The 16039-nt window shown below is 40.7% G+C and overlaps 1 protein-coding gene across 1 annotated transcript; it reads right to left on the bottom strand.

Annotated features, from left to right (window-relative positions):
- Window positions 1–595: 595 nt before the first annotated feature.
- Window positions 596–6447, bottom strand: LOC120558905. The gene is made up of 6 exons (XM_039800252.1): window positions 6331–6447; window positions 4445–4524; window positions 3951–4307; window positions 2919–3264; window positions 2439–2540; window positions 596–731 (listed from the first exon to the last, which is right to left on the bottom strand). Exons 3-6 carry the CDS (start codon window positions 4143–4145, stop codon window positions 682–684), a joined length of 693 nt encoding a protein of 230 aa, XP_039656186.1. The 5' UTR covers window positions 4146–4307; window positions 4445–4524; window positions 6331–6447; the 3' UTR covers window positions 596–681.
- Window positions 6448–16039: the final 9592 nt, after the last annotated feature.

Below are 16039 nucleotides of genomic sequence, written 5' to 3'. Positions count from 1 at the left end.
GAAATACAAGAAAGGGTTAACTTAGCAGCTAATCACAACTCTTTATTCATTGCCAATAATACAGCCTATCTCTATAGTAGGCCTATATTAAAACAATATCAATCCCCAAAGAATGTTGTTGTCATAGGGTCCCTGTTAATGCTATAGGGCCACATCAGGGGGGAAAAAATTAAGGAGGGACATTATTTTTTGTTTTTATATTTACAATTTGATCAATTGTCTTATTGTGATACAACATATCCTCTCTTTATTGCGCGTAGGTGTAAAAGGCCGAAAAAGGCCCCCCTACTCCAAGTCCAGTCCCTGATGTGTGCCTGGATGCTACAGCTCACTGGATTGTCATGGCTGAGAAAAAGGGAGGATGCAAGCTCCCAGGGTGCACAGGGACACCAAAAGCCATGTGCCGAAATGTGACGTTAACCTCAGTTTTACCTCCACCAGCAACTGCTTCCTGAGGTTTCACACAGAATAGGAAATCAGTGTGCTTTACCAAAAACAGACACACTGATTGAAACAATAAACACACACACACACACACACACACACACACACACACACACACACACACACACACATACACACACACACAGGTCTGGTATGGACCACCAACTCTCTCAGACCATGTCCTGCAGCGCTGTGAGGGTCTCCGTCCTCCTCTGTGGTCGGGGTCCTCAGGTGTCTCTAAACTATCAAGTTGTCTGACCTCGTCTCTGATTCTTTCCTCTTCTTCCCTGTGAGAAGATGAAACCACTTTGTGACACACGACATCTCAACAGTTCAGGAAGGTTTGTGTGTGCTGCTAACAAGTAGAGAGCAGGGTTTCTGCAGCTTTCAACAAGTCAAATTTAAGACTTTTTAGGACCTTTAATCAATTAAATTTAACACCTATATCACGACATCAGTCGTTTGCAAAGTAAATAAATCTATACAAACTGAATAAAAGAGACACCGACAGTAATAATAATCTGTACATAAATACAGCAAATTATAATTGGACTATCAGAAGAAAGAACTACAACACTACAGAATCGCTCTCTGATGCTTCCAACGAACATCAGAGGCAGCGTTACATGGACATAGGAACATTTAACACCTGTTAATTATTTAAGAACACAATACTTTTTAGTAGTATTAGACTTTAAGACACCGCAGAAACCCTGAGAGACGGACGTTATAATAATATCACCACAATATTTATATTTTCTGATATCACATTTTAGCAAATGTATGCAAAATAGGGCTGGGCACCGAACATCGCTACTTTTATACCAATCCTGAGTATGTGACTGGTGCACCCCTATCCAAAAGCACAACCAGTGTTATTTAAAACATATGGTATGGAAAAAAGTATCGTTAAGGAACCGGCATCGAAACGGAGGTATCGAAATTGGCACCGGATCGGAAGATTTTGAACGATGCCCAGCCCAAATGCAAACTAGGGATGTAAATGATTAACCGTTTAAAATATGCTATACGAGTCAATTTCTCAACTGTAGTTTCTCTTTCAGATGCTCTTCTTTGTCTGCTCGTGGCTCTCTGCCGGACACAGCGGAGACCACCGGGACCGTGAGGTTACGGTGAGGTGCAGTATGGGGGTTAAACCAGCCGTCCTACACACAGACTACACCAGGCAGACACACAGCTGACAACCTCGCAGGGGAAGCTAGTTTCAAATGCTTTGCTAGCGTCTTCGATTAACCAAATCTACATCTCACCACCAGTCAGACTGACTGCTGGTTTGGGAGGGGGGCCTTTTCCCCCCAACAGCTAAATTAGCTCTCCAAGCTAACGTTAATCAAAGTGTTGACACATGAAAGAATCAAACATGCATTTTAGATGAAGGAGACGAGAGTATGTCCAGTTGTTTCTCGTCCTTGTTTGCTCAGCGCTGTTAAATTGTACGTACAGGACACGGTAGTTTTACACATTTACATTTGAAAATTGGCATTTTTTTTGCTTATTTTCAAAAATATTTTCAAAATATTTCAAAATTAGCGCTTTTATTCACTAGCACCAGTATATACACAACACTGAGACTAACCCACTTTTTGTGTTATAAAGCAGAAATCATGAATTATTTTGTTTAAAAGTTCAGATCAAAGACATTTGTTGATGGATAATCACAGACTGTCAAAGTTTAGTCAGAATAATGCTATTAATTGAATAAAACAATCAAAATTCAATAAAAGTACTTAATTGATCCTTCATTTTACTTGTGAAGAGCGTTTTATGGAACCATCTGTGTTATTTTTATTTTTGGGCAATTAGGTAAAAGTAAACCCAAATGTTCTGGTATAGAAACTTTGAAAATGGAGAGTTAACATTGTGATCAGGTCCAATATAAGACCTATATACCTCTCTCTGGGTGTTGAGGAGTAAATGTACCGAGTTATTTTCCCCACTGATAATAAAATGCTGTAAAGCAGTTTGTAACTTACAGATGATTCCACGTTTCACCAGGAGAAGAAGAACACCAACAGCACCACCAACACAGACACTGGACAGCACTATTATCCAGACAGATTCCTCCTTTGCAGAGCCTGAAGAAATATCAGAAAGAGTTGAGTTTAGAAGGACAGTTTCCAAAGGTGATCCAGGGTTTATCAACATACACATCCACTGTCAGAATCTCCCTGCTCCTAAATTAAAGTATCTTCTCAGAATCTATTCTCTGGCTGGAATAGTTTATCCCAAACCAGTGTGTCTCCGAGGTCCCCTTCTTCACTGTTATTCATTCATCATAGTGTACTGGTCAGGATTTAAAGAAGAAAAATACACATTTACACACAGCTCCCACAGTCAGATGATCTTGTGACTCTTGTCACTTCTTCTACTGGAGGTCCAGATGTGCTGGAAACCTTTTTAGTATCCAAATAAAACCAAAAAACTAATAAAACCAATAAACTCAGCATGCTTACCAACAGTGATGTTAATGATAAAACTGTGTCTAAGGTCTGGGATGTAGACTTTGTACTTTCCGCTATCAGACAGAGTTACTGAGGAGATAGTCAGAGTCACGATGCCTCTGATCAGGTCTTCATGGTTGAGAGTTGTTCTGTCTCTGTATCGATCCATCTGGTCATCCTGTTGGTACTTTCCTCTTCGATAGCAGTAGACATCACCATCATCGTCACCGAGGTCGAGTCTCGCCACATCCAGCGTGTAGTCAGACAAGTCGACGGGGGGGTCCAGACCACACTGTATAATGACATCATCTCCTTCTGCTGCCTCTATGGTCTGAGGACAGGTGAGACGAATGCTCTCCTAGAAAAAAAAAAAAAAAAAAAAAAAAAAACCTTTAACACCTCTGAAGGACCAGAGTTGATGGTTTACATTCAGTTCTCCAACTATTCCTAAAATGAAGAATGTGCTGCTCCACCTCAACAATATATTTAATGGATCAACTGGGACAGTTTGATATGTCAAGTTGAAAAAAATGAGTTAAAATAAAGAGCAATAAAAAGACACATCACATGAAAGCCTATAGTCCACATACAGTCTATAAAATAGGTTTTAAGAAGTGATCTAAAAGATCTGATTTTGAGAGTCTGCAGTTATCGTCATTCACCAATCTGTATAAAAGAGTAAAGTCATAAACTGACACACAACAGGGAGGACACACTAACAAACAGCTGTCCTACAGTAATAACACTGAGAAGGTAAATACTGCATCTGTGAGGCTTGTAAATACAGCGGCCTGATCACGTGCTAGGTCTGGTCTTGTTGGGGACTGTTGTAGTTTGTCAATGACTGTCATGTAAGTCATGTTCAGGAAAATGGACTTTAATCCAACTATTGATATCACATAACAAATATCTGAGGGTTGCTTCATGTTTGTATAATTTACAGCAGAAGTTCTCTGAGAATCTCTTGCTGCAGACAAATGAGTAAAAAAGTATTTATATTTTAAGTACAAACAGAAAAACTCCAGTTCTCCTGAATCAACTTACCAGAGACATTAAGCCAACATCTACCAGAGCTCCTCCCATAACTCGTGAACACTTTACACTCATACAGTCCTGAGTCCTCAGTCCTGAGTCTGGACACATGGAGTCTGAGTCGTCCTTCTCTGAAGACGTCTTTGTCCCACTGGACTCGTCCTGCAAACTGTTCATCCTGAAACTCTGGGACCTCAACTCCTCCATGGAGATAAAACAGTGCTGAGGGTCTGACAGTTAACAGTTGACAGAAGATATTCAGAGGGTTGGAGGAAGTGTGAGGGTTGGTGGTGAAGGTCCACTCCAGTGTGATGTCCTGGTTCTCCTCTGCCTGATAGGAGCTCTGGGTCACATTCACTACAAATGTTCCTGTCGAGGAGACAGAGAGGGAACGTGAGGAGCAGACACACTGACCACTTTAAACTCCATCTCCACATGTTTCTGTGGACTCTTTAGTCATTCTTTGTGTAGTGTTAGTGGAGAATGACGTGAAGCTGTAAACTAACCAGAGACACAGGAGGTCAGCATGATGATGAGCAGCAGGATGCTGCTGGTCATCTTCATCATCATCTTCATCATCTTCTCCCTGTGAGAGGCAGAGGTGTATAGTCCAGGTGCCAGATAGTAAAAATCCTGCAATGTTTTTGGATCTGCCTCTACATCTAGAACAGGTGTTTTCACTAACGAGCTCATCTACCTGGTAGAGGAGCTGGTTTAGTGATGGTTGGGACAGCTGCTGGACAGGATTTCTACTTTCTGGCACCTGGACTATACACCTCTGGTGAGAGGAGACAGAGGTGAAGAGTCACAAACACATGAGGTCAAAGTTCACTTATTGGACAGACAGAGGAAATATATATAGTACTTCTTCTGTGGTTCTTATAACACATGACTAGCCAGAGGACTGAAAGCCAGATACAGTAATGTATGTCTGTCACAAGATGGCCCCATTTGTCAGAAGAAGGAGGGAGGATTGTGGTTTGAGCTCTGAGAGTCTTTCTGATTAGTGATAGAAAAGCTGCAGAAAGAGACAGAAGGATCCAAAGTTAGAGGTTGTTTGGGACGTAAGTGGCTTTTGGAGGCGGGCTTTAGGCTGCCTACACCCAATCAGATGTTAGAAACGGTAGCCTATTGTATTTTCTGCACACATTTTTTATTGGGTGGGACAAAATCTAACTCTGCCCCTATAGTCCAGGCAAAGTAGCGTTTAACAACAGACTAATTGTAAAAGATTTTTTTGCAGCTTAGAACATTACTATGAGGTGTCCAGAACAACATACTAAAAGTCCTAAGAAATCCTAGTTGAGGAAATATGTTTAATTCTCATCAATCCAAGATGTGTGCCCATAAGGCCAGACAACAATGGGGCTATTTTTTTCCTTTACTCCAATCAAAATGAAACTTCACACAATGAAAGTACCCATGCAAAGTACATTTTTGTTGTATTACAAGTTTCTTTGAAAATGAATTTCAATATGCAAATGAGCTATATACTAATCGAATATGCCCCAAATACACCCAAATAGGCTTCATTTTTTCCTTTACTCCTACCACAATAAAACTTTATATAGTAAAAGTATACATGAAAAGTAACTTTTTTTGTATTACAAGTTTCTTTTGAAATTAATTTGAATATGCACATGAGCTCCACACTCCTAATTGTCATAGGTAGAAATACCATTAAGAGCCGCATTTTTTATATAGGAAGAGCAAATTATAATTCTACATAAATATGAGGAACATAGACACGGTTTTCCTAAAACAGGAAGGAAAGCTGGCAAAAAAATTGCGTCTGCTGTTTTAATGTGTAAATCACAACACTTATCAATATCACTTCCCCATCAGACCAGGGAGACAAAAGGGAAGTGTATAGAGCTCCAACAGACTTATTTCCCTTTAGGTCCTCAAAAGTTTACCATATTCAGAGTTCTAACCTTTCATTATAATTCATCTGAATGTTCTTTTAATCACGTTTTACAGACAAGAACGAATCATTTAATGAAGATAAACACCATTAATTAATGTAGCCTAATTTAAGTAAACTCCTAATTTTCTAATCCAGGTTTATTTTGTGAGTGTCCAGATGAAGACTTTTCAGGAGGAAGAGTAAGAAAGAGGTCTTCTATCGCTTCTGACTGTCTACAGTTGTAGGTTATCTTATTAATCAGAAACAAAGCTCTTGTATTAATATAGTTCAGGTCAGTTTAAATCGTCACAGATTGTCTTCACACTGTTTAGTTGTGTTAGTGTTCAGTAATGAGCTCATATGTATATTTTACATGTTCAGAAACATAATAAAATGCGTTTTTTTGGAAACCTAAATTCCACATGTTACCAATAATCACAGATAGGCTGATTATCAAAGGAGCAGACTCGTATGAATTAAACTCACCCAGGATAGTTTCAGGAAACAGAAGAAAAGTTATTAAAAGTATCTTCATCATCACGTCCAGGAGAGAAGAAAACGTCTTCATCACTTCTGGGGAGAAATGGATTCAACTGTGGAGATTCCTCAGATCACCTAAAGTTGTTTGAAGCCTTCAACAAACCTTGACTCGGTCAGCGCGTCATAGGCAAACCTTATATACTGTCTATGAGGCAACCCCCGCCTCAGACCTATGGAATCAGACCTACAGCAGAGCACGCCCCTTATGCGTCTCTGTATGTGCGTGTGTGTGTGTGTGTGTGTGTGTGTGTGTGTGTGTCAGGACACTAACTGTAAAACAGGACTCAGGACATCCCTCATCTCTTTCTGAAGTGATGTGTGTTAGAATCTACACAGTCTCAAAACATCTCTCAGTTTTAGTTCCAGGAAAGTTTGGAAGAGACCGCTGGCGTCGAGAGACTGCGCAGTTTATACACATAGATATAATATAATGTTACTGGACTTATTTAGTTCCTAGAATTGTGTTCGTGCAACTACCAGTAAGTAATACTGATGTTTGTTGTTCTTTTTACCTCATAATAATAATAATAATGTTACACTGTGTTTATTGCAATAATGTCGAGGCACGTTGCTGCTCGTTATTGTCTAATGGCGGAGCCTCGCGCTGTTTAGAACGCGCTATATTAACGGAGGTGTTGCTCTGCAAGCCTTAGTGTCTCAAATTAAAAATATATTGGGTATACGTGCATATTGGGTATACGTGCAGTTTAGTGTCACACATTTTCCAAAAACTGAGTGTCCCAAATGATGAGGGTCTTATTTGAAACAGGTTAGTTTATTATTTTCCAAAAACTGCGTGTCCCAAAGCTACCATAAAGCTACCATCTGCGGGATTATGACTGAACGAGAATCCCTCCCAGACGGAGCGATACCCAGGGCGCCCGGTTGGTCTGGAGTAGCCCGGGTCCTCGGGTCCTGGTCCGGGTGAGCAGAGCCGTGACTGGGTCTGGGTGCGGCCGGAGAAGCTCCGTAGTGTTTCTAAAACGAGTTTTGAGGGGGGGGGAGGGGGTTAGGAAAGTAGTCCGATCATGATTTCTTTAGGCTACACTGTGAATTGTGACCACTGTGTGTATTAGTGCCGGGAAAACATTTGGCCTCATTCGCTACAATCGTTTCTGAAGAACGGGCTCGCCCTGCCATTTTTTCGCTTGTAAATATATACGTAATGAATGACTTTTTGAGCAGGCGAACTTGTCACGTGAACATTAATTACTATAAAGCACCTGTTAAACAGCACAGGTGGTTTAGCAGGTTCATAATTAAGGACATTGTATGGGGGAATTTGGGACACTAAACTGCACGTATAGGTATGTACCTATAGGGTACTACTGCATTTCTAAGTTTTGTATTTGCTTAGTAATAAGTATTTATTATAACACTGCATTACTATATACCTGCTGGGCATGTAATAACTATTTGACATTTCTATAGAGTCTACATTTGACTGATTTCTGCCTGTATCTCTGTTTCAGAACCACACACACTTAAACCTTTAACATCTTGTCTGCTTTCTGATGGTGGCCACAACAAGCTTTTAAAGACCAGCCCAAATATACAGTCCTTCAGTCACCAAAACATGATCTAAAAGCTGGAGCTGAACATTAATTTGAGATGGGGACTAACATCATCACACATGAATAATATTTAGCTCATTGAAGCCACAAGAGTCTCAGCTTTCCAGTTATGTATTGTGTTATTAAGTGGGATTTGTTTTAGAAATCTTAATTATTGACTTTTTTATTACATTTTTGTTATTTCAGATAAAATCTGATTTCATTAGCCCTTTTAATAAGAGGACTCATCTGTTATTTTCACAGTTTATAAAGGCATAGTTTTCACTCATTTGTCTGCAGCTCATTTTGTACAAAAATCCTGAGAAAGTCGTGTATTGAATCGTGAGTTGAGTGTATCTTTACATCCCTGATGATATACAGTGCCTTGCGAAAGTATTCGGCCCCCTTGAACTTTTCGACCTTTTGCCACATTTCAGGCTTCAAACATAAAGATATAAAACTGTAATTTTTGTGACGAATCAACAACAAGTGGGACACAATAATGAAGTGGAACGAAATTTATTGGATATTTCAAACTTTTTAAGAAATAAAAACTGAAAAATTGGGCGTGCAAATTTATTCAGCCCCTTTACTTTCAGTGCAGCAAATCTCTCCAGAAGTTCAGTGAGGATCTCTGAATGATCCAATGTTGACCTAAATGACTAATGATGATAAATAGAATCCAGCTGTGTGTAATCAAGTCTCCTTATAAATGCACCTGCTCTGTGATAGTCTCAAAGGTCCGTTTTAAAGCGCAGAGAGCATCATGAAGAACAAGGAACACACCAGGCAGGTCCGAGATACTGTTGTGGGAGAAGTTTAAAGCCGGATTTGGATACAAAAAGATTTCCCAAGCTTTAAACATCCCAAGGAGCACTGTGCAAGCGATAATATTGAAATGGAAGGGGTATCAGACCACTGCAAATCTACGGGCGCCCGGCCGTCCCTCTAAACTTTCAGCTCATACAATGAGAAGACTGATCAGAGATGCAGCCAAGAGGCCCATGATCACTCTGGATGAACTGCAGAGATCTACAGCTGAGGTGGGAGACTCTGTCCATAGGACAACAATTCCGTCATACTGCACAAATCTGGCCTTTATGGAAGAGTGGCAAGAAGAAAGCCATTTCTTAAAGATATCCATAAAAGTATCGTTTAAAGTTTGCCACAAGCCACCTGGGAGACACACCAAACATGTGGAAGAAGGTGCTCTGGTCAGATGAAACCAAAATCGAACTTTTTGGCAACAATGCAAAACGTTATGTTTGGCGTAAAAGCAACACAGCTCATCACCCTGAACGCACCATCCCCACTGTCAAACATGGTGGTGGCAGCATCATGGTTTGGGCCTGCTTTTCTTCAGCAGGGACAGGGAAGATGGTTAAAATTGATGGGAAGATGGATGGAGCCAAATACAGGACCATTCTGGAAGAAAACCTGATGGAGTCTGCAAAAGACCTGAGACTGGGACGGAGATTTGTCTTCCAACAAGACAATGATCCAAAACATAAAGCAAAATCTACAATGGAATGGTTCACAAATAAACATATCCAGGTGTTAGACTGGCCAAGTCAAAGTCCAGACCTGAATCCAATCGAGAATCTGTGGAAAGAACTGAAAACTGCTGTTCACAAACGCTCTCCATCCAACCTCACTGAGCTTGAGCTGTTTTGCAAGGAGGAATGGGCAAAAATTTCAGTCTCTCGATGTGCAAAACTGATAGAGACATACCCCAAGCGACTTACAGCTGTAATCGCAGCAAAAGGTGGCGCTACAAAGTATTAACTTAAGGGGGCTGAATAATTTTGCACAACCAATTTTTCAGTTTTTTGATTTGTTAAAAAGGTTTGAAATATCCAATAAATTTCGTTCCACTTCATGATTGTGTCCCACTTGTTGTTGATTCATCACAAAAAATTACAGTTTTATATCTTTATGTTTGAAGCCTGAAATGTGGCAAAAGGTCGAAAAGTTCAAGGGGGCCGAATACTTTCGCAAGGCACTGTATGTAGAAATATTCAAATACACCAGACACAGACTTTCCCTCGCCAAAAGTTAGCCTAACTTTGGAGCGTTGTTCAGCCCCCTTTCTGACAAGCTTTTATACATTTACTCAGCTCTATCCTAGTTAGGGACATTTCAGTAATAATACCAATTTATCTGGATATAAAAGAGATTCTCAGAACTTCTGCTGTAAATTAAACAAACATGAAGCAACCCTCAGATATTTGTTATGATGTGATATCAATAGTTGGATTAAAGTCCATTTTCCTGAACATGACTTACATGACAGTCATTGACAAACTACAACAGTCCCCAACAAGACCAGACCTAGCACGTGATCAGGCCGCTGTATTTACAAGCCTCACAGATGCAGTATTTTCCTTCTCAGTGTTATTACTGTAGGACAGCTGTTTGTTAGTGTTATTACTGTAGGACAGCTGTTTGTTAGTGTGTCCTCCCTGTTGTGTGTCAGTTTATGACTCTACTGTTTTATACAGATTGGTGAAGACGATAACTGTAGACTACCAACGTTAGATAGGAAAGAGAGTGAAAAGTTTGGTGTATGTAAGGGCTAATGAAGTGGAGAACAAACCCTTAAAGATATGGATTGTAAAATTCAGACATTATGAAGACACTACAGGTGAATGGAGTCAACATTTAACTAACAGATATCAACATGAAACGTTAAGACAATTGTTTTTTGTATTACAAGTTTCCTGAAATTGTTTAAATATGCAAATGAGGCATTATCTAATGCTAACCTTTGGTACATTTAAGAGAAATCTACACACACAAATATATAAAGTGTAATAAAAACATGGCTCAATGGTTTCTTTCCACTAGTCTGAGAGGAGAGAATAGTTGCAGCACTGAATTAAAAAAAACTCAACTCTTGTGTTTTTCTCCCCAGGAGGGTTTCTCCTCTCTGACCTGAATCAGACCGTTGAGGCTGAAGAAGGAGATGATGTCACTCTTCAGGGTCGTCTGGACCCCCCCGTCGACTTGTCTGACTACACCTTTGATGTGGCGAGACTCGACCTCGGTATCTATGGTGATGTCTACTCCTATCGACGGGGAAAGGACCACCTGGATGACCAGATGGATCGATACAGAGACAGAACAACTCTCAACCATGAAGACCTGATCAGAGGCATCGTGGCTCTGAAGATCTCCTCAGTAACTCTGTCTGATAGTGGATCATACAAAGTCTACGTCCCAGACCTGACAGTCAGTTTTATTGTTAACATCACTGTTGGTAAGCATGCTGAGTTAAATAGTTTGATTCAGATTCTAAAGTGTTGTCTGAATTCAGGATATCCCAATAAAGGCTCTGATTTAAGACCTTAAAGGAGCTCTAAATGAAAACTGAGAACACCTGTGTGGGTGTTTTAGAGCCTTTAATACTGGATATCTTCTCGTGTAAACTGTCCAGTTTAGATAACGGGCAGAGCCAGCTTTGACTACTAGAACACATTTTGTTTTTGTTTTTTCCACGTACTTATTATATTTATTACATTTTTAATTTTGTTTACAGTACCCAAAGGCCAAGTGAGCGAGACGAAGAGAAATGATCCAACCACAACTAGACCTCCGGCTACCAGTCCTGGTAAATGTCTGATCAGTTGTCTAGAAGTCTGTACACAATAGTTTTAAATTCATGCATAACGTTTACATCAGAACTATAAATTTCAACGCTGCGCTAGAGCAGCACGGTACATCGTTGTAGCATCAACATCACGATGTGCACACAGGACGTCCTGCTCCAGTGGTTCTGGTACTGATCTCTTCCGATGTGTTTTCCATCAGGGACCAACAGTCTCGGTCGGCCTGCTACAGGTTGGTAATGAACCAGAAACATTGTTCAGTCTGCCGGTCAGATTCAACTCTGCTTACTTCTCATTACCATGGTTACAAAGTGCTGGTCTAACCGGCTCTGCCTCACTGGGGTGTTTCCTCCATGGGGGGTTCACCGTGACCATAGGCCGCGATCGGCTGTAGGTCGGCTTGGAAAGGCTCGCCAGACCTCACCTCTTCTTCTCTCCCCCTGCCGGCTCCACCGTAGACCGGGGCAGACCGTCTGTGTGTAAGGGGTCAGCCACGAATCCACCTGTCTCCTCGAAAACACACAACACCCCAATTTTTTTTGGCCTGTTTTTTTTTTTTTTTTTTTTTTTTTTTTTTTTTTTTTTTTTTTTTTTTTTTTTTTTTCTAGTGTCTAAACTAACACTGATATTATACTATTCACAGACTAAGATCCCAAGTGGTGGTTGCAAAGGATTGTTTCAGACTTGTGCTTCAATCCATTTTTTATTTTTATTTTTTGACATTTAGTCCGTCAAAAGAAAATGAATTGCGGTCAAAAAACTGTTTGCGGGAAACTTCACGAGTTATTTCATTAAAGAAAATTGGTTTGAATAATAGATGAACTTTCCTTTCTTCTAAACTCAACATTTCCTCTGATTTTCTTCCAGAAGGTGAAAATGAGAAGGCTGCCCGTGCTCCTATCGTTCTCATTGTTGTCCTAATTCTTGTCGCTGTCATCTGTGTTATCATATTTCTGGTGAAAGGTGGAATAAACCGTAAGTTACAGCTTCTTATTAACATTTAAAGTCCTAGTATGTGGTTGTTTGTTGTCAGCAGGTTGTTGTTGCTGATTGGAAACCTGAGCTGAGATCAGAGATTACAGACTTTTACTGTTACTGAAATATTCTTTAGATATGTATTTGTTCTCTTCCTACCATCAGTACACACCAACTTAAAGTGTTACAACCTGCTTTCCATGTTTTCAGAGAAATAGACTACATGAGGAAGGTCAGAGAAAGGAGGAATCATCAAGCAGGGACTGCAAACGGCGATGAACTGTCCGAAACACCAGACCTCACCCAGTCGCTGCTTCCCCTTTCTTAGGACCAGTTTTAATTTTTTGTTTTATATCAGAAAAAATGGGACGTAGAAATAAGCGCTGAAAATGTGTAGAAGAAAAAAAAAGTTTTTCAAGGTTGACGGGAACACAACACAAGGGTCAAACAGGAAGGACAGCTGGTAAAAAAGCCAAAGCTGTTAATGCGGAAATCACAAGGATTCACTTCCCCGTCAGTCTGGCACAAGATCTGACCACAACTACACTTGTCCTTTCCATAAACTGTTATTGTTTAGCCTATTATTTCAGTTGCAACCCTGGCAGTGGTAAGTGATCATGAGAGCAAATTAAAAAAATATTAAAACAAGCAACAACGAACGGCTAGGTGGTAGTGTGAAGCGCCGCCACACAACAGCACCAAGTCCACGCACGCTTGCGTAGAACCTTCCTTCTACTCTTCCTGGTAGCGCCAAACCACAACAAGCTGACAATTTAGTCTGGACAGACGAGGAGGTGGAGTTATTGCTCCAAACAATGCACACACGGTACACACACACACACACACACACACACACACACACACACACACACACACAAAACGGTGCGTTTTTACCCTTTAGACGGGAACGGGACGGTGGAGCGTTTTTAAGGTTTCCACTCTGGAGGGTGGTTTCACTTTTTTGCGTTTTTAAGCCCCAAAAAACTCTGTCGCAGTCTCAACAAAAGACCCATCTGATCAAATATTTTGATGTTTTGACCCGCGAGCGTATTGGTGTAAACAGGCCCTGAGCCTCTGTACCGGGGTTGAGACCAGAAACTGTTGAGGGATTGTAAACCAGTATAGTATACAGGCGGGCAGGTCTGGGGCCAGCGCCTTTGTTTGGCTGCAGGACCAGATGTCTGTTTGCCTGTCCTGGACTACCTCTACTCCATGACCCCGATCCCGATGCACCCATCATCCCACCCCCACTGCGTGTCATGTTATATTGTTATGTTGTGTTATGTGCAGCAGTGCAAATGTACCGTTATGTGGTGTGCAGCAGTGCAAATGTATTGCTTGTGTGCTTATGTGCTGAGGTGTTTTTTTCCTGTTCCCACACTGTACCCCTATTCAGGGGCATAGTCTGGGAGTTGCCTTTTTCTCCTCGTCTCTCCTCATGTCATGCTGTATTTTCTTCCCACTTATATGTATGTACCTTGTAAAGCGCTTTGTGATTTATATCTGTGAAATGCGCTCTATAAATAAATTTTACTTACTTACTTACTTACTTTATATGTGTTTAATGTTGTGTAGATCTAGTCGGTAAGAAAGCCCTCACCAGGAAGTGGTTGACAACAGATGTAGCCGAGGTTGGAGGTTGCTTCGAGGTCATCCACGACATTTATTCAATTCAAAAGGATCCAATTGGATTTTGTTTTGGATTTTTTAGGATTTAAAAGTTGATCTTATTTTTTTATTAAGATTTATTATTGTTTTGGTAAATAGTGTCGACTATGATTTTCTGATTATGAAAGTTTGTCCCATTTCTGGTGGTCGGGAGAGTCTGGACTTTTCCCGGTGGGCCAGTGGTGTATCGAGGCCGCGATCGAGGGCCGTCTGATGATAGTTCTTAGCAACACCATCCGGCTAATCGGGCTAAACGCAGGCTAATCAGAAAGCACTTACGAGTCCGCAAGGCTACGCATCGCTACGCTGCGGCCGCCGTTATGTGTCCTCCTAGTTTTTGTTAGGTGACGCGCCGATGCATCCGATAATATGCGTTGTCCGTGGGGGCGGCGCTGTGTAGACTATGAAAGGGAGCGCATCGCTCGCATTATGGCCCCAACGACGTGCAGGTCACAACCATGTCTAGGATTTTCAGAAATACAGGGGGGGGGGGTCAGTGAGCGGCCCCTCCCCAAATGGCATAGCCCTGGTCGGCCTATGACGTAAAGCCATTGAACTCCTCTTTTTCTCCATCCTAACATTAACAGACAGTGTGTCCAGTGCGCTCCTGTGGACCGTGTTGCTGGGCTGTGTTCATTCATTCACCGGACCATCCGAACCCCTAGCTAGCTGTTTGAAGGGGATCAGACCAGGCTGCACACTTAATTTAAGGAAAAGAGAAACACTTCCAGTTACATCTGTGACATGTTATGGATCAGACTGGAGATAAGATAAGGTTTCCTGTCTGCTGCCTTTTGTTTACACACCTTGATCCAGTTACCATTCTCTCCAGATTACTTGTCATTATTTGGCCTTACTGTTAATGTGTTGAATGAATTTCTCCATACTGGGATTAGATTATGGATGGATGGATTATGTTGTCAGTGTATTTATGTTCTCTTCTGTCTCAACACTTGAAGCTTTAAATTAAAGGTTATGTTTACATAAAGTCTGATCTGTGCTTTTGTCTCTCCTTGATCATCATAACTCACTGTAACAGGTTCATCACATTAAAGGTCTGGAACAACAGAACACATCAAGTCTTGGTGAGAGTATACACTATATTTTAGATTTCCATTATTTCATCTCTCCTTCCTTCCCTCTCTCTCCTCTAATCCTGCACTCCTTCCATTTCTCCTTCTGTTATTGTTTTTTTTTTATAATCAAAATGTTTATTGTTTTTCCATGTGAGAAACACACCACATTTAATACCACTAAACACACACTATACAGAAATCTGAGATCGAATTGCTTGATAATATTAATCTCTGGGTTCTTCCGCCAGAAAAAAATGTTTCTATTTGAATCCCATTTCCTGCATTTCTACAAACATTTAAATTATATCAGAAAGAATAGTAAGTTAGTATAAGAAAAATATGTATTGTTTAATATAGGACTTGAGAGAATAATTTAATGGAGTCAAACATGTTCACAATTTGAAAATCGGGGGACAAATGGGATTTTAAAAGGATTTTAATACACAAATAGGCTACATTATTGCATGATTATTGCAACATGTCATTTAGCAGTGGAGTAGCAGGTCAACAGTAGATACCACTTAGAAGATATATGATCTGAAAGCTGGGAACCTGAAGATTAATTTGAGATGCAGCTCAGCTCTGTGTATCAACAACTTTAACACTTTGGAGCTCTCAAATCTCAAGAATGATATTTTTCAGTAATTGGATTGCAAGCACTTCAGCTGTGTAAACTGCTCAGAAACCCTCTTACTGTCAGTAGACCTGAAGGAAAAGCAGAGCTCCTCTAAAGGCCCTCAGTCTCTAGCTGGTGTTTGGAGAGTTTCATGAGGCT

This window comes from Perca fluviatilis, chromosome 1 (genome assembly GCF_010015445.1).
Source record: "Perca fluviatilis chromosome 1, GENO_Pfluv_1.0, whole genome shotgun sequence".
Classification (NCBI taxonomy): Eukaryota; Metazoa; Chordata; class Actinopteri; order Perciformes; family Percidae; genus Perca; species Perca fluviatilis.
Note: the sequence above shows the minus strand (reverse complement) of the source record. Positions and strands in the feature narration are given on the sequence as shown.

Bases quoted from the DNA above. Each gene is read 5' to 3' on its own strand.
- LOC120558905 (XM_039800252.1), bottom strand. From the start codon at position 4,145: ATGGAGGAGTTGAGGTCCCAGAGTTTCAGGATGAACAGTTTGCAGGAC. The intron at 3,265-3,950 runs GTAAGTTGATTC...TTTTTTTTCTAG, and splicing joins ATGTTGGCTTAATGTCTCTG to GAGAGCATTCGTCTCACCTG. The intron at 732-2,438 runs GTAAGTTACAAA...ATCTTCTCACAG, and splicing joins GGTGAAACGTGGAATCATCT to GGAAGAAGAGGAAAGAATCA.